Below are 24,790 nucleotides of genomic sequence, written 5' to 3'. Positions count from 1 at the left end.
GTATTTATTGATGTAATATGGGTGCTAATAATGTAATGTTGAGGGTCATTAAGAGAAATAAATACCCCCCAAAAGCACACACTCATAATACATCATATTGTACTGCACCAGCAACGCACACTGCGCCAGCATCAGTGTACAACAATATAGTGCATGGAGCCCACAACAGGTGGGCCTGTGTGTTTTAAATGCCAGGGCTGATTTTTAGTCCCAGTCCGGCCCTGGTAAAGCTTAAGTGTTATTTAGTGTGGCCAAAAGACTGAGTAAGGCACCATTGTGTAAGGAAAAGTGCATAACAGTGCGAGTTTTATAACGTGTGTGTCTTAGAACAGAATAAGAGGATAGCGTACGCATGTGAGACGCAACCACAGGTCCTTTTATAGTATGAATACTGTTCAACTGATTGTTTTGCTTCTTTTCTTTTTGTCGTGTTCTATGTTTGTATTTTTGAATTAAGGAAAGAGGCATGGGAAACACTGGATATGGACTTTTTATTCTTTTATTTTTTGAAAATCCATGCTTGTTGGGCCTGCAGAAAAATCAATAAGAAATTACTCATAGTAGGTACTCAGACTCTGGGTGGGGGGATGGGCTAGCTTTTTCCAACAACACACTCATCAGCCCCCACATGTTAGTCTCTTATGATTGTCTCTTTGAATACTGGAGGTCCAAATACTGCCATAAATTGCAAAAAAGACTCAAATACAGTAACTTACAGGATTCCATACAGCATAGATTTACTTGGGGGAGATCATATCAAATAAATCTTGTTTACTTTTTTGACTGTGTGACTAAAGTAATAAATAAAGGGTGGGTCATAGATGTAGCTTATCTAGATTTTAGTAAGACTTTTGGCACTGTCCACCATGGTAGACTGTTAAATAAATTTGAAAGCTTGGGATTGGATTCTAAGGCGGTTGAATGGATAAGATCTTGGTTGCAGGTTAGAAAATATAGAGTTATAGTAAATGGAGAGCATTCACAGGGGGGAAGGTTTACAAGTGGAGTACCTCAAGGATCTGTACTTGGATTAGTGGTTTTTAATATTTTTATTGGTGATATTGCAAATGGTATTGATGGGAAAGTATGCCTTTTTACAGATGTCACAAAGATATGCAACAGGGTAGACACACCAGAGGATAAAACAAATGATCGATGATCTATGTAGAATAGAGGAATGGTCAAGAGAGTGGCAACTACAATTTAATGCCAAAAATGCAAAATGCATAAGTAGCAAAAATCTGTATCTTTGCCTTGGTTGGAGGTCCATGTTCTTTCAAGCAACATTTTACTTTATCGTTATCTGCTTAGATGGTGGATCATTTATGAACTTCTAACAGCCAGCAGGTCTGTTTATAACCTGGAGCTTGCATTTCTGACAGCCCCGGCTGGCTAAGCCTAGGACTAGTTGGAGGAAAATCAGTGGGAACCCTACACTGTTTGTCCCCCCAATTTACCTCTGACCAGCACTAGTATTATCAGTAACCATTTATTACCCCCCACCCACTGCCCAGGAGTGTGGGAAGAGCCCTGGTACTGGCAGCATGGGGCTCGGTACCCCTACGGAGGGGATCCACATTTTTTTGCAGACCCTAACTTCCTAGGGAATCCAGCAACTGTGTATTCTATAAAAATATGTTGCCCATTATCTGACAATAAGTAGCAAAAATCTGTATCTTTGCCTTGGTTGGAGGTCCATGTTCTATCAAACAACATTTTACTTTATCGTTATTATCTGGCCAAGATGGTGGATCATTAATATTTATTGAAATAGGCCGATTGATATTTTGTGTTCCCTGAAAAATTTCTGTAGAACTGGATTTACCTTTACTAGTTTTAGATGGTGTTGTTGAAGTAGAGGTGGATTTTCAACCATTCATTGTTAGTTTCACTACCTCCTCACCATACTTGAGTGCCAACCATTTCTGAACCAGTACTAATTGCACACTATTATTCTATCAAACCCATTAACCATTTAAGAACATGTTGGATGATTTAGAACTTTCTTCTTCTTTCAGTTTCCTGCTTCGCTTGGTCATGCTTAAGTCATCTTTCTGAGCCCATAAAATTACACAAGATTTTGCCATAAGCATAACGGGAGTAATGGCCAAGGGATTTCAAAGTGAACTCACTGCAATAGGTCACCCTGTCTGTTCTCAGTGTATAGAGCAATAGTATACTCCAGAATGCACTCTGAAATATTGGGTTCTTAGAGGACTAGAGGGTGGTTGATTAAGATTATATACAGACCTTTTCTAATCATTTTATCAGTATGTATGTAGCAGATTCTCCACATTATTTTTTTGGGTTGTTTTATAAATAAAGGGGTCTAGTTATTATTATTTTTTTATTATTTGCCCCACTGAGGTGAAAAAGGTATTTTTTAAAATGTTGCTTAAAAAATTAGCTTGAGGGCCATAAACGGAACATACAATTTATTTTAATGACAAGTGAGGCTTTTAGGACAAACGCACTTAAAGGGCGACAGGGTTTGTAACAAGCTGAATAATTACCTTGTGTGGTTTAACATGGGGTGGGTACCGACCAATGGTGGCTCACGTGGGAGGGACCTTTGATAGAATATAGCAGGCTGTACTTCCTGCTTGGCTTCACTTGCAACACGAGATCCCACCCTCCCATCCCTTAATTTATTTGGGTTTTCAAAGTGGGGGTAGGAAGGCACTGCGTTCAGCGGCTGATTAATGGGCGCACAGGTAGTTGGTCGTAGGTCACTGCCCCCTTTGAAGCATCAGTAACTCCTTTTGGTCCTTCGGTGAGGAGGGTCCCTGTTCGGCTCGGTGAGGGAGGGCAGTGTGAGTTGTAAGGGGCAGTCACTCTGACGCCAACTCAGCGCTAAGTATGTAGGGATTTGTTCCCCGTGGTTTACGGACTTACGGCGGTTTGCGCCAGTCCGCTAAGTGATCTTGTGTTATCAGCTCTTGAGCTGTTCCGCAGTGCCCTTTCTCCGCCACCATAGGTTTAGTTAATATAAAATCCTTACAATAAAATTTCTGCCATTTTTTAATAACTTATCCAGGTCTACGCGTCTTTATTTGCATGCAATGTTTAAAGTTTAAAGTTGTTGTGAAGTTTGTGTGAACATACACAGTGAGCCCTTTATTGAATTATTCATATTTAGTCATAGCAAAATAGTCACCTTTAAACAAGAAATTCATAGTATACGTTATCGGACTGATAGTTTCAGAAATTAGCAACATTTAGTTGGTGATAGAAATGCTGTTTAGAGATAAATGATCACATTATAATGCTGTACTGTGTTTTGTTGACAATTACATACAAGCTGGTTTGGGTGCTGATCGACACAGCAAATAGTCAGATATGACAGTAGGCAGGTATGATAGAGGGAGGTAGTAGAGCTTGCAGTCCCAACCAGGAGAATATCTTGTCCAGGGGTAGACAGCAGTCAGAGCATGTTCCATGCAGTCTGTGACCTTGTGAACTTTTGGGCTGGCAGTTCTTACTAATGCTTCCAATACCTTCATATCTGCAAGTACACCAGAAACAAGAATTAAAACCATATTAGTTGGGGCATGACTCATGCTTTGGTGGATTTAGAGGTAATCAGTGATTTTATGGTATAGCTGTTTTCATTAAAAAGGAAAAGGTGGGATTTAACTATATCCAAATAATAAAGATGATTATTCTGGGCTTCCTTATCGCTTTGGGGTACATTCTGCCATTCTTGCCTCACAGCTATTCAACCTGTGAAATTAAAGTTTCATATATTAACAAGCACAGATTGAAGGTAGGATCACTAAATTAGGGTAGAATAAATAATCTGGGGTAACAGGGATGATTATATTTCACTGTGGGTTATAGTATAAAACTTAAGGAGAGTTGAAGGGGAGCATTACATATAGCAGTTTTATAATAAAGTAATGCTCGCCAGGAAGCAAACATACTTTCAAGTACTTTTGTGTAATGGTCGTGCACAGGCCATTATTACATGGCTCCCAACATTGCAATCTTTGAAATATGGATTGGAGTCTAGCGCCCCCACCCCCTTCTCTCTCCCGAAAACACTCTTGCACTACAGCATGCACCAGTGGCAGCTGCATGTGGTACAAGCTCGCCATTGCTCTGCACAGAGAGAGACATATAACCAACATTCAAAGCAGTTGTGACTAATGTTATAGATGTCTGGATACTGGTAAAGTCCCCAGAATCGGGACAGTCCCACCTAGTTCAGGAGTTTATTTTAGGAGATTTTTGGGGACCCATGAAATGTGGAAAAGATTAGGAACTGCTTTATTATACTACTATGTTTGTGTAATGGTACCCTACGCATAGTAGTTCCATTGTGTATAAAAATGTGAAAGTCAATGACTTGAAAATTTGGTACATAGGGGTTTATTTACCAAGCATTTTTCCTGTGGTAAACCCCCGAAAACAACAGTTTAACATATCTGAAAACTTTCGCGCTGTCCAGCTCTGCTCTGAGGAGCAGAGCTGGACAGCGCATGTGTGGAGGGATCATGTGATCCCTCCCTGTCAATCATCCTGCAGTTTGCCGGCCATGATGTTACTGCGCATGCACCAACTATTCGGTCGGTGCATGCGCACTAGCAAAAAAAGAAAAAAAAAAGAAAAAAAAAAAAAAAAAGAGAAGATCACCCCAGCCTTGAAAAATGAAAAAAGACTGCGATGATCAGTTGAGTCACTTCTCAGGGACAGCAGGTTATCGGCACTGCTGTCCCTGAGAAGTTTTTTAATACATAGCCGTTACTTTTCAATCCTTATCAAGGAGATAAGGATTGAAAAGTATCAAGTCAAAAAAATGAAGGGTCATAAACAAATAGACCCCATAGCCACATATTTTGCCTGATTCATCAAGGCACACAAATAGAACGTATTTTGCTGTTTGTTTTTTTTTTTTTTTTTGTTGTTTTACCGCACAGAATTTGAGCATACGTAAATCCATATTTAACTAGAAGCGGATATGAAGAAATTTTTTGTTGAATACGGGTCTAGGTATGCTCTGCACTTGTCGTATTGAGACAGACACAACACACTGCTGGATACATACAATATATATCTGAAATATAAAGTCTCAGGAGAACGCACGTGAAAAAAAAGTATTCAGTTGTCACCTGTTAATAATAGTAATTAATGAAAAAATTAATAACATTGTTTTTTCATTCTTCCCCCATAAAATACATTTATCAGGATGTTATTTATGTCTACTGTACATCAAATATATTTTTACAGTTGCTCTTGATTGCAAAGATATGTTCTAGCATGCATACCTGACTGTCATTACTATCACTCTGCACTTACACCAGACCTGTAGATGTAGAAAGTGATATGACTGAAAAACACGTACCTTAGAGATGCCCAACACTTGAATGGGATGCTGCATGCTCTCAAGCTTGGCACGACCTTACTGTACTCTGACTACGTGCATACACCCATTCCACTCCCTGTTACGCCTATGAAATCGCAGCCTGAAGTAATTGTACTTGGCATTCGAAGATGAATTGCATACACTTGTGTACTCTGGCATATAGTTAGTTCCTGGCCATTTCCAGTGCAATTTAATGGAAAATATGGCAAGTATCAGCATTTACGTTATATAATGAATTAGGCCCATTGTGTATATAAAATGTACTTTTCACAGGCCATGAACACAGAAATAAGAAATCTGTGACAGTATGATAAATATTAACACTTTCAAGATAAACACAATGGGCCTGATACATTAGGGCACGTCTCCGACGGAGCGTATCCTCCGCAAAATCACTCTGCGCATATTCAGAACCGGCAAATGCGTTCCGTAAAACAGCCCTTCTCTGTACTCTAACGCACGGAAAGGGTTGTCATTACCCCCTAGGTCGGAGGCAGGAGTCTTGGGCGTGGAAGTGGCATGTGTCCGAAGTCAATGTACAGTGTGGGCGTGCCAAACTAGAGTGCACCGTGGAAGTAAACTCCCATTTCAGCTGTATCTCTTGCTCCAGCTATGGGACATGGGAACTTAGTCGTCGGTTTGGCCGACATTACAACTGGCCGATCCACCGGCTCTTTACTGTGTTCAAAAAATAGATTTAAAACACAAGGGGTCCCCTCCTCCTAATGCTATTAACCCTAGCGCTGCCAGACTACTGCTGGTTATGGCAAAATCGGGGGGATATATGTGGTGTACCCGATTTCACAGAAACCAGCACTAGGACAACCAGCCTTGGTGGGTGGCACTATAGCAGGGGGACACGCAGCAATTCAATTCCAGGCTATTCAGCAGGGGGCTGGATTCCCTAGGGAGTGGGGTCCAAATAATTGTGTGGGCCCCCTCTAGGAAGAACTAGACCCGTGCTGAAAGCACTAGGGCTCTTCCTACACCCCAGGAGTGGTGGGTGTAGGGTAATAAAGTGTGTGTAATGTAATAATAAGTGAAAAACACCACTTTAGTTTGTGGAACTACAAGTCCAAGCCAGCCTGGGCTGCCATTTACAGTCTGGGCATGCTGATGCTTGTAGAACCACAAGTGCCACCATGTCCTGACATCCAGTGCCCGCTGTGACCTGTAGTACCACAAAGTGAAATGCAAATAAACCACAACTCACTCTTTATAACCCCCTTACTTTAATAAAAATTATAAAACCCCTTAAATAAAACATGCGTCCTTCGATTAAACCACATATATTTATGAAAAATAATAAAACCCCATATACTTACCATCTGATGTCTTCAACTGTATGGTATCCAATCTTGTAAGCTAGCAATTAAATAAGGCTTGAAATCACAACCAAAGCAAAATATTTCAAATATCCATGAAACACATCTTCTGTTCTTCAATCACAAAGACCCAATAATATTCCAAAATTGCTTGTAATCCATCTTCTTTTCTTCAGTCACAATGACCCCATACTAATTCCACAGAAACAGGCTTGGCAACAAAAAAAACATAAGAAACAAACGCACTTTGTTCCTCTATGGAGGAACAGGCAATGCTGAAAGGAACATAAACAGACGCAAGGTCTATTTATACTGCACAGGGTTTTCCATGACAGCGTGGGAAAACCCTGTACAGTATAAATAGACCTCGCTTCTATTTATATTTCATTCAGCGTCACGCATTTTTCCCCCCAATTTTGCTGCAACCAGCAGTATCCTAGCAGCGCTAGGGTTAATAGCATTAGCAGGGGGAACCCCACACTCTTTTATTTTCTTTATCTATTTTTTGTACACAGTTAGGTCATGCTGCTGTAATGTCGGCCACTAGTTCAGCAGGCGCTGACAGGTACATACGAATTGATGAATTCGGGCGCATGCAAATACAACATACAGACGTCATATTCTGAGTGCGGGTTGCGCTCAGAATACGTGTCCTAATGAATCAGGCCCACTGTTGGGCCTAAAAACTGTATTGTGTTTAGGTTGCTGTATGAAGGGGAAGTTTTGAACATTTTCATTTTACCATTGTACATTACAGTTTCAGTACTTGAAAAAATGATTGCAACGCCTGGGATAGCTGTTCATTGGTAGCATAATTCACAGGCTACTTACATATAGATGCCCTACCCTATATATTTTAGTTATGAACAACAGACTTCTTGTAGTGAAGTCTATTTAAGTTCACACTGGGGGCTAGATTTACTAAACTGCGGTTGGATATGACACTTATTTAGTACATTCTACAAAATGTCAGCTAGAATCTGATCGGTTGTTATAGGCAACATCTCCACTTTTTCAAACTCGTAGTTTAGTAAATATACCCCTTGGTATCTCTCAATAGCTAAATAAGTATGTATATATATATATATATATATATTATCATCATCACCATTTATTTATATAGCGCCACTGATTCCGCAGCGCTGTACAGGGAACTCGTTTACATCAGTCCCTGTCCCATTGGATGATTTCAGTCTACATTCCCTAACATACACACACAGCTAGAGAGAGAGACTAGGGTCAATTTGATAGCAGTCAATTAAACTACTAGTATTTTTTTGTAATGTAGGAAGAAACCGGAGCAGCCAGAGGAAACCTACACAAACACAATGAGAACATACAAACTCCACAAGATAAAGCCATGGTCGGGAATTTAACTCATGATCAGGGCTGCCAAGAGAAATTCAGGGCCCTGGTACAACAATTTCATGGGGCCCCCCTTACAGTTGAGCATGTACAAAAAAAATGTTTGCACCACCACGCAAAAGTGCTAGCACATGTGTTCATACAATTGGGGGAGTGACTATGCATCATTGGGGCATGGCTAGCAGGTGAAAAGCGCTAGGCCACCTCCTACAGGAAAATAACCTGCATTGCTGTGTACACCATTTGCACAAGGGTGCAGTGCCCGCTCGTCGAAGCATGACATGTCTCCCAGCACTCCTGACTTTCAGGACATCTAGCACCATAGTGTAGTATATAAACAATGCAGTGTGTACAGAAAGAGTTTACAGTCTTGGCCTGCCCCTTATATTGGGCAGAACACTCACCAAAAATGGGGTTTCTCCCACTAGAATCAGAACATTTCACAGACTGTTCTGCTGTCTCCTACCTGTTCTTGTCACTTTTACCACTTGTGGCTACTGGTTTCTTTAGTTGCGGATTGTCTGGATCCTGGAATGTTGGGGGCCCTCTTTGGGAAAAAAAATGGGTACATTTAGAAAATTCCAACCAGCCCCGGTGTTAAATCAATAGCACCCACGATTAAAAATTAGGCCTTCCTCCAGCCCCAACATTAAAATAATAGTATTCCCATTTAATAAATAAACCTCTATCCCTCCCTCCAAACAGCCCCAGCAATAAGTAAATAGTATTTACATTTCATAAATATACCTATTTCCCGCAACCATCACTGCCATTAAATAATTCATAGGCACATTTAACAAAAGAGACCTCATTCTCCCCAAACTCACCACCACAAGCCCCCTGTGCCATCACACACACACACACACACACACACACACATTACCACATGCCCCCTGTGCCATCACACTCACATTACCACAAGTCCCCTGTGTCATCACACACACACACACACACACATTACTGTGTCCCTTCATCATCACCACGCTGTGCCCCCTTATGATCACACTGCACCCTTCATACTGCTTTTCCAGCCTTCACCTGGCCCTCCTTCATCACACTGTACCATGCTGCACCCCCCCTTCATCACACTGTGCCATCTTGCCCCCCCTCTTTATCACTGTGCCATGATGATCCCCCTCTTCATCACTGTGCCATCCTGCCCCCCCTTCATCACACTATGCCATCCTGTCCCCCCTCTCCTTCATCACTGTTCCATGCTGCAACCCCCCTTCATTATCCTTTGCCATCCTTCAAAGAAATACATGTTGCCCACTAGTATCCAGAATTATTAATAGAACATCTGAGAAAATATTAATGATATATATGTTCTAATTAATACTCTCTAGCATCTTGACGGGTCAATATCTGTCATAATTTAAATTATATTTGTAATAAAGGAGGATTAAATAGTTAGATCATGGGAAGGTTATGCCATATATATTAATACAGGGAAATAGAACTTTATATTAATATACTACAATATTCCCACATTATTCAAAGGCTAACCAACCCTATATGTAATAATCGGATATATAAATCACACACAGCAATTCTTTTAAATTGTGTTTTTATTGCACATATCACTAATATTTTGCTGTTTTTATATATAATAATTCAAATATGATACAATACAAACAATTTGACAATTCTTTTATTTTATTCAGAATAAAGGTTATGTTTTAAACCCAAAACCTTGGATCTCTGTAATATTTTGTGAAATAAATTAAGACTTTAAGTGCATCAATGCAAATCCAGTTTCAATGTATATTGCGCTGTGGATTGCACCTTATGCTAACTTAATGATGAAACAGAATGGTCTGTAGAATAAATATGAAACATATCACTCTTCTCTTCCCCTGTGCCATCCTGCCTCCCCCTCTTCTTCATTGCTGTGCCAATCTGCCCGCCCTTTCCTTCATTACTATGCCATCCTGCCCTCCCCTTCTCCTTCATCACTGTGCCATGATGCTCTCCCCCTTCATTAAACTGTGCCATCCTGCCCCCATCTCCTTCATCACTGTGCCATGCTGCTCCCCCCCTTCATTACACTGTGCCATCCTGCCTCCCCCTCTCCTTCATCACTGTGCCATGCTGCACCCCTCTGATACATCACTGTGTCATCGTGCCCCCCCTTCATTACTGTGCCATCCTACCCCCCCTTCATCACTTTGCCATCCTGCATCCCCCTCTCCTTCATCACTTGGTGCCTTTGTTTTCCTCCCTTTGCCTTGGTTCCTTTACTTACCTTTCTATTGGCTCCTTTCATCTCTTCTCTTCTCTCTTCTGTCTTCTGGGTCCTCTCTGCGCCGCTCCTCACTGAATGTCGGGCATGATGTCATCACGTCACGCCCAACATTCAGTGCAAACGGAGCAGAGAGGAAGGAGGAGGGGCACGGGTGCCACGATCATGTAGTATTTTTTGTTTAGTATCCTGCTCCCCCCACCAACGAAGGGGGCGCAGGAAAAAAAAAAAAGAAAGAAAGACCCTCACTGCCAGGGTGAGGGCCCAGGCCGGGCCCCCTAGTATGCCCCCTGGTAATTAGTACCTGCCCCCACCCTCTCTTGGCGGCCCTGCTCATAGCCCCAGCGCTGTGAGACAGAAGTGCTAACCACCGTTCTGCCCCAATTCTGGTTGTGGAAGTGTATATATGGTTTCCTATGCATTGGCCATTAGGCTTATAAGAAATAAGTGTTCAAGAATGGCCTTCTCTTTGTATTAAGGAAGGAATAATAAGATCTACATTGAATAACTTACATTGCTGATAGTACTGGTTGCCGTAGCTCTTCTTCACTGATATAGGGAGATCATCCCACAGACGCTTCAAGTTATTTTCATATCTATTAATTGAGAGAGTCATCTGTGTTTGAAATCCGCCTGGTTCGATGATGGAGACTTTTACACCAAATTCACGCATTTCCCTTCTGCAGAGAAAAAATAAACTATTATTAAGAAAGCTAGATGTATATTTAAGGACATCTAATTTAGATTTAATTTTCCATATTCTACATTTACTGGGGGAGGTTAAACATTGAGCAGTTTAATATTAATATATTAGCTACTTTTTCTCTCTTCTCAGCATAGGCAATGCTCCAACTAATCGATCAGATCAAAATGTTCCACTGTTTGTTAACCTCAAACGTTTGGTTGAAATAGAGGTGTGACCGGCCACTTTTAGTGTTTTGGGTTCTGATTAGCTTGAGGTTTTGGGTTCTGATTTGTTTTGCCAAAACACCTGACGAAAGGTTTTGGTTCTGATTTAGGGTTTTGGGTTCTGATTTATTTTTAAAAAAGCATAAAAAGTGCTAAAATCCAGTTTTTTGGGGTTTTTTTCCCACTCCTACGCTATTATTAACCTCAATAACATTCAATAACAATCATTTACACTAATTTCCAGTCTATTCAGAACACCTCACACCTCACAATATTGTTTTTAGTCCAAAACGTTGCACCGAGGTAGCTGGATGTCTAAGCTAGTGGGCGGCACAAACACGTGGCCCATCGTAGGTGGCTGTGTAGGCTTGAATGGCCTTTTTTTGCTCCTCCATCCTCTGCAGCATATAGAGGGTGGAGTTCTAGCGCGTCACTACCTCTTGTTTTCGATGATGACAGGGCATTTTCATTATTTTTTATTTGGCAGCAGCAGTGAACGTAGTTTAATATCTGACACGCAGCTATCTGGACTGCGTAGTGGAGTGGCCCCGGTACCCAATTTGGTACCGGGGCCACAATACCTCCTGTAACTGGTCTGAATTCCACTGCACAGATGGCGGACACCGGATGCACGTCTAACACCAACATAGCTGTTACAGCCGCAGTTATCAGCTTTGCAATAGGGTGACTACTGTCGTACTTCATGCTCATGGCAAACGACTGTTGGACGGTCACATAATGCCAAAAAAAGAGTTGCAAGATGGAATTGTCCTTGGACCCTCCCACCCACCCTGATGTTGTTGAAATAAGATATGCGCATTTTAACAAACCAAATATTTCAGCGACAGGGCCTACCAAACTACTGTGGCTGAAATGATTGGTTTGTTTGGGCCCCCACACAAAAAAAGCTATTCATCTCTCCCTGTACAAACTAAACTGGCTCTACTGAGGCAAGATGTCGTCCTCATCCTCATCCTCTGATTCCTGGCCCCCTTCAGTGTGGTGTACTTCCTCATCCTCACACATTATCAATTCGTCCCCGCTGGACTCCACAACCACAGGTCCCTCTGTAGTATCTGGAGGCTAGTGCTGTACTTGATTGAGGAATTGATAATTCATTTTTATGAACATAATTTTTTCAACGTTCTGCGGAAGCAACCTCCTTCGCCGCTCACTGACCAGGTTCCCCGCTGCACTAAAAACTCTTTCCGAGTACACACTGGAGGGGGGACAACTCAGGTAAAATAAAGCCAGTTTGTACAGGGGCTTCCAAACTGGCTTTTTTTCCTGCCAGTAAGAATATGGACTGTCTGACATGTCTACTTGGATGGTGTCAGCAAAGTAATCCTCCACCATTTTTTTCAATTGTGACAGCATCCAATGCAGCTGCACTAGACATGTCTGCAATGGTTGGCAGGTCCTTCAGTCCAGACCAAATGTTCTCAGCATCCCCGCCAGCGGGTCTTTTAGGAAAACTGAGCAGCCACAGGTGTTGAAGAAAATGAAGGAGGAGCTGTTGGCATGTCACGGTCCTCTTCAGTGGACAATCTCCTGACCAGAAGGTCTTTGCACCGCTGTAGACTTGTGTCTGCCGGAAACAGAGACACAACATACGCTTTAAACCGAGGATCCAGCACGCTGGCCAGAATGTATTCCTCTGACTTTAAAAGAGTGACCACCCTTGGATCATGGCAAAGCGTACGAAGGGCTTCATCCACAAGAGCTACATGCTTTGTTGAATCGCAATGGTTTACCAGCTCCTCTTTCACTTTTTCCAGCTGCTTCTGCAACAGCCTGATCAGGGGAATCACCTGACTCAAGCTGGCAGTGTCGGAACTGACTTCTGGTGTGGAAAGTTCAAACGGCTGAAGAACCTTGCACAACACGGAAATCAGTCTCCAGTGCGCTTGACTCAGGCGCATCCCCACTCCTTTTCCTATGTCGTAGGTGGCTGTGTAGGCTTGAATGGCCTTCTGCTGCTCCTCCATCCTCTGCAGCATATAGAGGGTGGAGTTCCAGCGCGTCAAAACCTCTTGTTTAAGGTGATGGCAGGGCATGTTCAGACTTTTTTGATGTTGCTCGAGTCTGCGGTAGGCACTGGCAGAATGCCGAAAGTGTCCAGCAATTTTGCGGGCCACCGCAAGCATCTCCTGCACACCTCTGTCACTCTTCAGGTAATGCTGCACCACCAAATTAACGGTGTGGGCACAACAAATGTATGGCCATATGTAGCTTATGTAAAGCTCAAATAAGCAGGGGTAAGGATCTTGGCCACCTAGGGACATCCTCTCTTATACGTCACCTGAAGAACCGTCATAATTCAGTGTTTAGTTCAGGACCTGTGGCTAGGACCGTCAGCAGTCCAGTGACACCTAAATCCCTTGGTCCTGTTGGATACATACCACCAACACCCTCCTCGTCAACTTCGTCCATGATCTCCATCAGATTTAGTCCTGCAGGCCATGTCACCAGCCAGACTGAGTCCTCTTCAATACGGGATTCATCCGAGTAATCCTGCAGCGGTACGCCTACTACTGCCACTGCTGCTGTTGCTGCTGGTAGTCGGTCATCTTCCCAGAGGGGAAGTCGTAAGACCGCTACGTCTTTCACCAAACAATTGACAGTCCAACAGTCATTTGCCATGAGCACCAAGTACAACACTAGTCATCCTATGGCAAAGCGGATAACTGCGTCAATAACAGCAATGTTGGTGTTAGACGTACGTACGGTGTCCGCCATCAGTGGAGTGGGATTTAGACTGTTGATGGAGGTATTGTGTCCCCGGTACCAAATCACGTCGAGATTCCACTTCACTAGGCAGGCGATACCAAAGATGTACAGAGAAGTAAGAACAAGTGTCCTCAGTGCTCTGAAAAATGCGGTTGTACCCACTGTCCACCTAACCACCGACATGTGGACAAGTGGTTCAGGGCAAACGAAGGACTACATGACTGTGACAGCCCACTGGGTAGATGCATCGCCTTCCGCAGCAACAGCAGCAGCTGCATCAGTAGCAGCATCTCCACAACGGCTGCTCGTTCCAAGGCAGGCAACGTTGTGTATCACCAGTTTTAATAAGAGGCACAACGCTGACAACCTCTTAGAGAAACTGAGGGAAATAACCTTTCAGTGGCTTACCCCACTTAGACTCTCCTGGGGATTTATGGTGTCAGACAACGCCAGTAACATTGCGCGGGCATTACATATGGGCAATTTTCAGCACGTCCCATGTTTTGCCCACACCGTTAATTTGGTGGTGCAGCATTACCTGAAGAGTGACAGGGGTGTGCAGGAGATGCTTGCGGTGGCCCGCAAAATTGCTGGACACTTTCGGCATTCTGCCAGTGCCTACCGCAGACTTGAGCAACATCAAAAAAGGCTGAACCTGCCCTGCCATCACCTCGAACAAGAGGTTGTGACGCGCTGGAACTCCACCCTCTATATGCTGCAGAGGATGGAGGAGCAGCAAAAGGCCATTCAAGCCTACACAGCCACCTACAACATAGGAAAAAGAGTGGGGATGCGCCTTAGTCAAGCGCATTGGAGACTGATTTCCGTGTTGTGCAAGGTTCTCCAGCCGTTTGAACTTGCCACACGAGAAGTCAGTTCCGACACTGCCAGCTTGAGTCAGGTGATTCCCCTGATCAGGCTGTTGCAGAAGCAGCTGGAGAAAGTGAGGGAGGAGCTGTTAAAGCATTGTGATTCCACCAAGCATGTAGCTCTTGCGGATGAAGCCCTTCGTATGCTTTGCCAGGATCCAAGGCTGGTCACTCTTTTAAAGTCAGAGGAACACATTATGGCCACCGTGCTCGATCCTCGGTTTAAAGCGTATGTTGTGTCTCTGTTTCCGGCGGACACAAGTCTACAGAGGTGCAAAGACCTGCTTGTCAGGAGATTGTCCTCTGAAGAGGGCCGTGACATGCCAACAGCTCCTCCATTTACTTAAACACCTGTGGCTGCGAGGAAAAAGCTCAGTTTTCCTAAAAGACCCGCTGGCGGGGATGCTGAGAACATCTGGTCTGGACTGAAGGACCTGCCAACCATTGCAGACATGTCTACTGTCGCTGCATTGGATGCTGTCACAATTGAAAAAATGGTTGAGGATTACTTTGCTGACACCATCCAAGTAGACATGTCAGACAGTCCATATTCTTACTGGCAGGAAAAAAGCCAGTTTGGAAGCCCCTGTACAAACTGGTTCTATTTTACCTGAGTTGTCCCCACTCCAGTGTGTACTCGGAAAGAGTTTTTAGTGCAGCGGGGAACCTGGTCAGTGAGTGGCGAAGGAGGTTGCTTCCGCAAAACGTTGAAAAATTGATGTTCATAAAAATGAATTATCAATTCCTCAATCAAGAACAGTTCTGCCCTCCAGAGACTACAGAGGGACCTGTGGTTGTGGAGTCCAGCGGGGACGAATTGATAATGTGTGAGGATGAGGAAGTACACACTGAAGGGGGCGAGGAATCAGAGGATGAGGATGCGGACGACATCTTGCCTCAGTAGAGCCAGTTTAGTTTGTACAGGGAGAGATGAACAGCTTTTTTGGTGTGGGGGCCCAAACAAACCAATCATTTCAGCCACAGTAGTTTGGTAGGCCCTGTCGCTGAAATGATTGGTTTGTTAAAGTGTGCATGTCCTATTTCAACAACATAAGGGTGGGTGGGAGGTCCCAAGGACAATTCCATCTTGCACCTTTTTTTTTTCTTTGCCAGCTCGTTTTGTGGGGGTCCAAACAAACCAATCATTTTAGCCACAGTTTTGTAGGCCCTGTCGCTGAAATGATTGGTTTGTTAAAGTGCGCATGTCCTATTTCAACAACATTAGGGTGGGTGGGATGGCCCAAGGACAATTCCAGCTTGCACCTGTTTTTTGGCCATTATGTGCTGTTTGGGGTCTAGTTTTTCAAACTGCCATCCTGTCTGCCACTGCAGTGCCACTCCTAGATGGGCCACGTGTTTGTGCCTCCCACTTGTGTCGCTTAGCTTAGACATCCAGCTACCTCGGTGCAACCTTTTAGACTAAAAACAATATTGTGAGGTGTGATGTGTTCAGAATAGACTGGAAATTAGTGGAAATGAATGTTATTGAGGTTAATAATAGTGTAGGAGTGAAAAAAAAACCAAAATAATTGATTTTAGCACTTTTATGCTTTTTTAAAAAAAAATCAGAACCCGAAATCAGAACCAGAACCAAAACATTTCATGGGGTGTTTTGGCAAAACAAATCAGTACCCAAAACCTCGAACTAAATCAGAACCCAAAACACCAAAAGTGCCCGGTGCACACCCTTACTTTATAATTGCTTAGTTAACTTGAACTTCAGGTTACAGTTTGAATTTTAGATTTTCAGCTTCAAAGTTAAAAGATATTATTATAAACAAAAAATGTTGCGACCAGCTACTACATTGTGGAATTTGTTCTTACATTTGTTAGCTTATCTAAAGTTTGAAAACCTTAGAACCAATTCAAGAACCATTTTAAAGTAATCTTAAGCATCTCTACTTAGTATTATTAATAATATACACCACAGGTTAACAGAACTCTTGAATTACAAGTGTGTGTGTTTATTTACTTATTTATATTGTATTTATATTATTGGCCAGGGACTTAAAGACCTCAGAATTATATTGGGATTGCAAATCCAGAGTTCCTAATTATTTGCCATTATCCCACTTCTCACATCCCATGCGTGATGGAATGAGCCACAGCATTTTTCAGTATGGGACTGGTAGTCTTTAGGGAGGAGCCGTTCATTTTTTGCAGGATTTCCCCACAGAGATCCCAGCACCATGCTGACTAGACTGGTTCCTACTATGACGGAGTAATCAACACCATGGGCTATCCTGTTTTAGAGGGCTGCGTAGCCTGGTGCTAGTTTCCACACTGTGAGGGAGACTCCATTCTGTGTAACTGGAAAATATCCAAGGCTGTTTAGAGCTGGTGATGATTAAGGAATTTAGGAGTGAGTCACATTGGCCATTTTTTTTTAGTCATTACTGTCACAAGTTGCGGTGGCTCAGACACGACGCGGCCCATTACTTACTGCCTGGCTGGCTGCATCCCGGCCATCGCTATAATGACCGGGACATCACTTACCCTTTCTCTGTCCCAGCCATCTTCAGGGCAACGGTCGGGACGCTGTTATAATCAGCGCCACGCATCGGCAACTGACAGCCGGACAAGTGCGCTTTTAAGGGCCATTAATTAGTAGCCTTCTGAGGAGGCCATTAGGCATTTTTCCTGCACTGTTCTCATTTTTCTATGTGTGTATTTAAGGCTTAGCCTCCCTGCCGGTTAATAGCTTCTGCTTCTACTTGCTGACCTGCTCCATATCCCTGTGGATACTATGCTTGTTTTCTGATTGATACCTGTTGTGACCTCGGTTTGTTTTGGACCCTGCTGTTTGTAATTGCCTCTGACCTATGCCTGTTTACTGGATTCTCATTCATTGCTACCCGCCCATGGTTTTGGCGTGCTCCTGGTTATTCTGATTGCTTCGGACCCACGACCTTTCGACTGTTCCCAGCAAGTCTTTGTTTTCTGGTTACTCCTTCTATCTCCTGTGCCATGGTTTCTGTACATAAGCTCCCACTATGCCGAATATAAGACCTGGGGGCATCTTAGTACCTGTGAGCGTAACAAGCTCTATGGGAAAGGCTGTGTCACGATCTGCCTCCGGCTGCTCTGCAGCATCTCCCTTGTGGATGCTGTTTGCCTTCTGCAGCTTCTGTCTGCCATGAACTTTGTTGGACTTTGCCATTATGTGTATTCAGCCTGAAGTACTACTATTCCACAAAAGGGGCCACAGTGGTACTTGGACTGCTCTTCTACCTGCCAGAGTTAAGTTTGTTACTCAGGGATGCTTAGCACCTGTCCCTGGCCTATAAAATACTGCTTTCCCCAGCAGCCCTTGCCAGTTCATCTGTGGCCTTTACCTTTGCTGGTCGTCCAGTATGTATTCCTTGATTGATTTCCTGGTTTTAACCTCTGGTTGTCCCTCCATTTTGGCACCTCTTCCTGTGACCCCTGACTCAGCTTTGCTGTGACTATGCACCTGCTTCTCCCTGGTATTGTGGTGGACCGTCTGGCTTTGATCCCTGGCTTGTGTGACTCTTCTGTGTCACAGTGTCTGCAGTGTATTGCTCCCCAAGCATTCCAGCATCTACAGTCAGTAGCAGCTATCCAGCTACCTGGCTCCTGTGTCTGCAGTTGTTACACCTCGTGTCTGATCCAGTCTCCTGACTCTCTACCCACCTGGACTCCCGAGTACTCTACCCTGCAGACCACTATATTTTCCCTGACACCCATGACTCCTCTGGTGCCTGGTGTGTCCTGAGCAACTTGAATGTTCACACCTATGACTCCTGCGGTGCTTCGTGCCTCCTGAGTAACCCGAGTCCTGACACCTGTGATTCCTCCAGTGTCTCGTGTATCCTGAGTCTTGACACCTGTGACTCTTCTGGTGCCTCGTGCCTCCTGAGTGCCTGAGTCTTTACACACGTGATTCATCCGGTGTCTTGTGCCTCTTGAGTTATCCAGGTACCTTGACAACAGTGATTTTACCTGCTCCTCCAGCCTCAGAATCAGACTTTTCCTCCGGTCTCTCAACACTGACTCTTTGAACTTTATTATTATTATGCTATTAATGCCATATCCTGCTGACTTGTACTTAACGCTTATTGCATCCTGAAACCTGTGTAACCTGTGTTAAATAAAAACCACTTCATTCCACTTGCGCTCTCTCAGTGGTTTTTATATTGGGAATCCTGTCAGGCAGCTGCTATAGGCGACGACTTCTACCATCTGTTCTGGGAGTTCATGTCAACACCGTCGGCTATTACAATTGCAAAGCTTGCTTCTGTTTGACATTGTATGGTAAAAAAGGGTACTACATGGTGCTCACACACTGTGGCTAATTCAATTCGGCTTGCGAAATATTACCGTTAGTACAGTAAAAGTACGCAGTATTACCATTAGTACGGTAATTTTAACTCTGATTTTCGATCGCAACTCTCGGGGCCCCGAGTGAAAATCCGGGTTAAAATTGCCGTATTAAAGGTAATAGTATTAACACTGCATTAATCCTAGACTAACGTGGCTGAATTTAAACTGCCCTATTAAGTATTATAGCATTATTATGTGCATAGTGGAACAGTAAAACATAATTTAAAAGTCCTACCTACTATCTAACTTTAACATCATGCCCTTTTTTAATTTAAACTTTTCAGTTGTTCTGCAAAATTACTGCTTTGTAAGCCAGAATTATGTATTTAATAATGACAGCATGGGGGGACATCATTTTTATTATTATGAGTTACTATTATATTTGAAGCTTTATTACATTAATCAAAATGTGCTTAGAAATGTGCTTACGACAGATGTGTCAAAATATTTACCATTAAAAGTATAGGATGAAACCCGATCACCACTATCTCAGAGGTTTTGGAAAATTCAAGACTTACTGCAGCGCACATAGTAGGGAACACAATTTACACATTTAAATAATCTGGTCCCTCAAAATGAAATCTATTTTTTGGTTATGGGTGCAAAAGTAGGCGCACTCCTAAACTAATCCAAATTTAGCAAGGTGTGTACTTGAGCTGCTCAACTCCTCCCACTGCCCAGTACAAACTTTTTACTGCCCCCTGCAGACAAGATGGCATGTAAATGTATGAACTTCCCCATAAAACTGTGTGCAAATACACAAAATAAGGCATATTACATCCAGGCCCGGCGCTTCCATTAGGCAGCATTAGGCAGCTGCCTAGGGCGCCGGGACCTGGAGGGGGCTGCAGACCAGTTTTTTAAATGAAAAAAGTCTAATAGACTTTCTTCATTGTTTTGCGGCGGCCAGCAGCTGTTTCAATGTGCCGGCAGTGTCTCTCACTGACAGACTGTCAGAGATGTCAGTCTGTCAGTGAGAGAGAGACACTGCCGGCACATTGAAACAGCTGCTGGTTAATGCAAAACAATGATCAGACAGTGTGTATAAAGTTATTTTCAGGACCCGTTCCCTCCCATTCCAGCTTGCTGTGCTCAGCTCCACCCCCCACATCTGAGAAGAAGGTGAGGAGCGGCCATTGCTGATCATCCAGGAGGAAAGAAAAATAGGTAAGTAAATGTTATATTGTAATTAAAAAATTTTTTTTAAAAAAACTTGGGAAATAGGGTGCACCATCCAGGAGCAGAAAATGAGTGAGTGTAGTGGGGAAGTAAAGCTATTTGGGGAGGGGGGGAATAATGATTATTTTTTTTGTATTGTATTTATGTATTCTCCCCAGTCCCTCTCATCTACCCCCCTGTGCCACCTTCTCCCCAGTCCCTCTTATCTACCCTCCGTGCCACCTTCTCCCAAGTACATCTCATCTACCCCCTGTGCCACCTTCTCCCCAGTCCCTCTCATCTACCCCCTGTGCCACCTTCTCCCCAGGCCCTCTCATCTACCCCCTGTGCCACCTTCTCCCCAGGCACTCTCATCTACCCCCTGTGCCACCTTCTCCCCAGGCCCTCTCATCTACAGCCTGTGCCACCTTCTCCCCAGGCCCTCTCATCTACCCCCCTTGTGCCACCTTCTCCCCTGTCCCTCTCATCTACCCCCCCTGCACCACCTTCTCCCCTGTCCCTCTCATATACCCACCCCCACGCAAAATTCTCCCCTGACATTCTCATCTACCCCTCTGTACCATCTTCTCCCCTATTCCTCTTACTTGTCATCTTCCAGCCCACTTCCATCACCGGGTTTATATGTGTTTAAAAATCCAAATTTATATAGTATATGTTGTGTAAAGTACAGGAAATAGAAAATTTGTCATTTTCATATTCATAAGCTATGACTTCTATTTTTCTCCACATAGTTAGCTTAAATTGCTGTGCAAAAAATACAGGTGTAGCCAAGGGCTCTTATATTTCTTCCCTACAGTGAGAGAAATTTGTATAGGTTACACCTGTATTTTTAAGGCTACCAGCTACACAACAATACAAAAGAATGATGTGGCCAAAAATAGAAGTCATAGCTTAAATTCCAATATATATTATTATATCAGTAAGCAATTTTAAATAAATTACAGCTGTTACTGCAGTAACTTGCCATCGGGCAGAATTGGAGCTTGGACAGTGTTGAAAGCATCAGGCATCAGTGCATCTGGAATGCAGCCTTGCCAGCCAGGAGAAGGTAAGAGTTGTTATATTTTTTACACTCCACCTTGAACCAAATACTGATATATTCATTTTATTATTGTTTGTTTTAGACTGCCAGAGTATGGGAAAGGAGGGGGCGGGGGGTGGTTGGCTGCAAGTTTGCCTGGGGTGCCTAGAGACCTTGCACCGGCCCTGATTACATCACAATAAAGCATTTGCAATGCAGTTTTTAGAGATGGGCGGGCTCGGTTCCCCGAGATCCGAATCCATCCGAACTTCGCCTATCCGAGTACTTTCCTGTCCGTTCGGAATCGAAATGGAGGCAAAACGTCATCATGACGTAGTCGGACCTCGGAGCTCGGTTCTCGCGATATTTGAAAAGCATAAATACCCGCTTCCACAGCAATCCATCGCCATTTGACAGAGGGAGAGAGCAGGGTTAGGTCACAGCCTGTATTAGAGCAGGGACAGAGCAATAATTGTATACCTAATTCTTTGTATTATTATTTCATTTCTAATCTATTCAATTCTATTATTAATTCCAATTCTATTAGCAATTGTTAGAGCAGGAAGAGAGGAGGATAGAGGAGGCTTTTTTTTTTTTCAATATTTTGCACTACAAGTGCTTTGGGGTGTCCCATATTCCCCAGTGTGAAACATTAATTTTTCTGGCTGTCAAACGTCATATTTAGCAGCAGTATTTCTACAATTTTTTGCACTACAAGTGCTTTGGGGTGTCCCATATTCCCCAGTGTGAAACACTAATTTTTCTGGCTGTCAAAAGTGATATTTATCAGCAGTATCTATACAATATTTTGCACTACAAGTGCTTTGGGCTCATTAAAATGGATTCAAAGCAGTCCACATATGAGCAGAATCAGCAAGCAGATGCTGGCACCAGTCCTTATGATAGTGTTCCCAGTACGTCATCTGGTAAAGCCTATGTAAAAGTACATAGTCTTTTGAAATTAGGGAAAAAAACAAACACCCCAAAAAAAATTTATATGTTGAAGCGCAAAAAAAGTGTAACTGAGGAAAAGTTAACTGGCGATAAAAAAAAAAATGCCAACCTGCCATTCAATACACGCAGTGGCAAAGAAAGAATGAGACCTTCGCCTTTCTCTATTAGCGGCAGATCAAATAATGTTACTGAGCCTTCTTCTTGTACGGTCATTCGTGACCAAGCAAGACCAAGTAATTTGGAGTCTAAAAGTGGTGCACAGCTACTGTTACGCGTGAAAGCCGAGCTGCAAGAAAACAGTAAGGCATTAGAAGATAATGTATGCTCTGAATCAGAAATGACACCAATCCCTCTGGAGAGTCCATCCACCAGTGGTATGTCTAATCGTGAGCATTCTGTTTGTGTACCCATAAAGGAGGGCCCTTTCAGCAGTTCTGCTGATGTGTGCCTGAACAGCCCGAGTGTAGCTGGTAATACACAAATTGAGGATGCCACTTTGGAATTAGAGAATGAGGGGGCAATTTGTGTAGGCGACGAGGGCACTAATAAGGATGTTGATGATGATGAGGTTGTTTGGTAAGTCCTGCACCAGTGGCAGCAGTTCTGGCGCGTGACAAGACAAAGGCCATTGTCATGCCTGGGCATAAAACAAAAAAATCCACTTCTTATGTGTGGAATTATTTCTACCCAAAGCCAGACAACAGTTGTATAGCCATTTGTAGTGCATGTCTGTCACGGGCACTAGGAGTCTTTACCCAGGGATCACCAGATGATGGACTTACCAGAGCAGTATAGATGGTAATATGGTACTCTGGTAGAGGGGTGATCAAGGAACAGGAGACAGCAGATGGTAGAGAATGCTCGTGGAAAGTCTATGACTAGCAGCACTGGAAATATATAGGTAATAGTACACGAGGAACTGAATGGACAAAGGAAACGTGAGGGAAGTCAGTGGTCTGCGGATAGCAAGTTGTACCACTGCTATAGTGAGGAGGAATGTCCAGAAGTAACGAGGAGGTGATGAGAGTCAGCGGTCTGCGTTTAGCAAGTTGTACCGCTGTCTAGGTGAGGGAACGGAATCCAGGTGGAGGTATCCGGGAAGTCAGTGGTCTGCGTTAGCAAGTTGTACCACTGCTATGTGGAAGGATACTGGAAACAGGTGACTCAGGAAACAGGAATCAGTGGTCTGCCTCTAGCAAGTTGTACCACTGAAATATATATGTGAGGAGGAGCACGGGGAGATAAATGTAATGCAGAGTATACACAGGCACACTGAACTTGATCCCACGATGATATGCACAAAGTAGTAATAACTGAGCAGCACTGCACAAATATACAAAGTCACAAGAACTATCCAGACTAAAAGGTAACACAGTCAAATGATGGCAACAGTCTCAGTGGATAGGCAACTCCAGAGGAGAACAACTCAGTCCAGCAAGGTATGCAATACACCAGCGCAGTCAATGATAAGTATGCATACCGTGGTTCAGAAGAGCAGGCTGTCAGAAAGAGGTGCAGGGATACCTGAGCGGCTGGAGGCCGGCAGGATACGAAGTCCCAGGAAAATGGAAGCGGTAACCAAGTAGGTGCAGCGCACAGGTAGGTAGACCAGCAACGATGGAAACAATACTCAGGAAGCAGTAGTATATAGAACTGGACACCTGGAGATCACTGAAGAGTAGAAGTGGTATGGCAGACAACACAGCAGCGGAGCGTTGATCCAATGCAGACAGGCGAGTTGACACAGGCAGGAACACTGTAGAAGCACGGAGAGCGGATCAGCTGGCTGCAGACACGAGGAGTACAGGAGGGTAGCGATGAGCAGGACACTGCAGATACACGGAGGTAGCGGATAGGAATCAGCAGGTGCAGTCACGATGAAACACGGGAGAGTTGAGGTGAGCTGGAACTGTAGAGCACGGAGGCAGCGGATAGGAATCAGCTGGTGCAGTCACGATGAAACACGGGAGAGTTGAAGTGAGCTGGAAACTGTAGAGCACGGAGACAGCGGATAGGAATCAGCTGGTGCAGTCACGATGAAACACAGGAGAGTTGAAGTGAGCTGGAAACTGTAGAGCACAGAGGCAGCGGATAGGAATCAGCTGGTGCAGTCACGATGAAACACAGGAGAGTTGAAGTGAGCTGGAAACTGTAGTGCACGGAGGCAGCGGATAGGAATCAGCTGGTGCAGTCACGATGAAACACAGGAGAGTTGAAGTGAGCTGGTAACTGTAGTGCACGGAGGCAGCGGATAGGAATCTGCTGGTGCAGTCACGATGAAACACAGGAGAGTTGAAGTGGTCTGGAAACCACAGGAGAGTTGAAGTGGTCTGGAAACCACAGGAGAGTTGAAGTGGTCTGGAAACCACAGGAGAGTTGAAGTGGTGTGGAAACCACAGGAATCAGCAGGAGCTGAATACACGAGGAAACACAGGAACACCTTCAGAGGCTCATGGGGAATGAGACTCCAAGATCAGGCAACGAGGT

The 24,790-nt window shown here is 43.8% G+C and overlaps 1 protein-coding gene across 1 annotated transcript in view; it reads right to left on the bottom strand.

Annotated features, from left to right (window-relative positions):
* Positions 1-3,116: 3,116 nt before the first annotated feature.
* LOC142141211 (retinol dehydrogenase 7-like) overlaps positions 3,117-24,790 on the bottom strand; it is a 52,441-nt gene continuing 30,767 nt past the window's right edge. Inside the window, exons 4-5 of the mRNA XM_075199433.1 lie at positions 10,811-10,977; positions 3,117-3,505 (exon numbers count right to left, since the gene is read on the bottom strand). Coding sequence (XP_075055534.1) covers positions 3,291-3,505; positions 10,811-10,977 — 382 coding nt within the window. The 3' untranslated portion in view covers positions 3,117-3,290. The remainder of the gene's footprint in view (positions 3,506-10,810; positions 10,978-24,790) is intronic.

This window comes from Mixophyes fleayi, chromosome 2 (genome assembly GCF_038048845.1).
Source record: "Mixophyes fleayi isolate aMixFle1 chromosome 2, aMixFle1.hap1, whole genome shotgun sequence".
Lineage (NCBI taxonomy): Eukaryota > Metazoa > Chordata > Amphibia > Anura > Limnodynastidae > Mixophyes > Mixophyes fleayi.
This window is presented reverse-complemented; position numbering and strand designations above follow the sequence as displayed.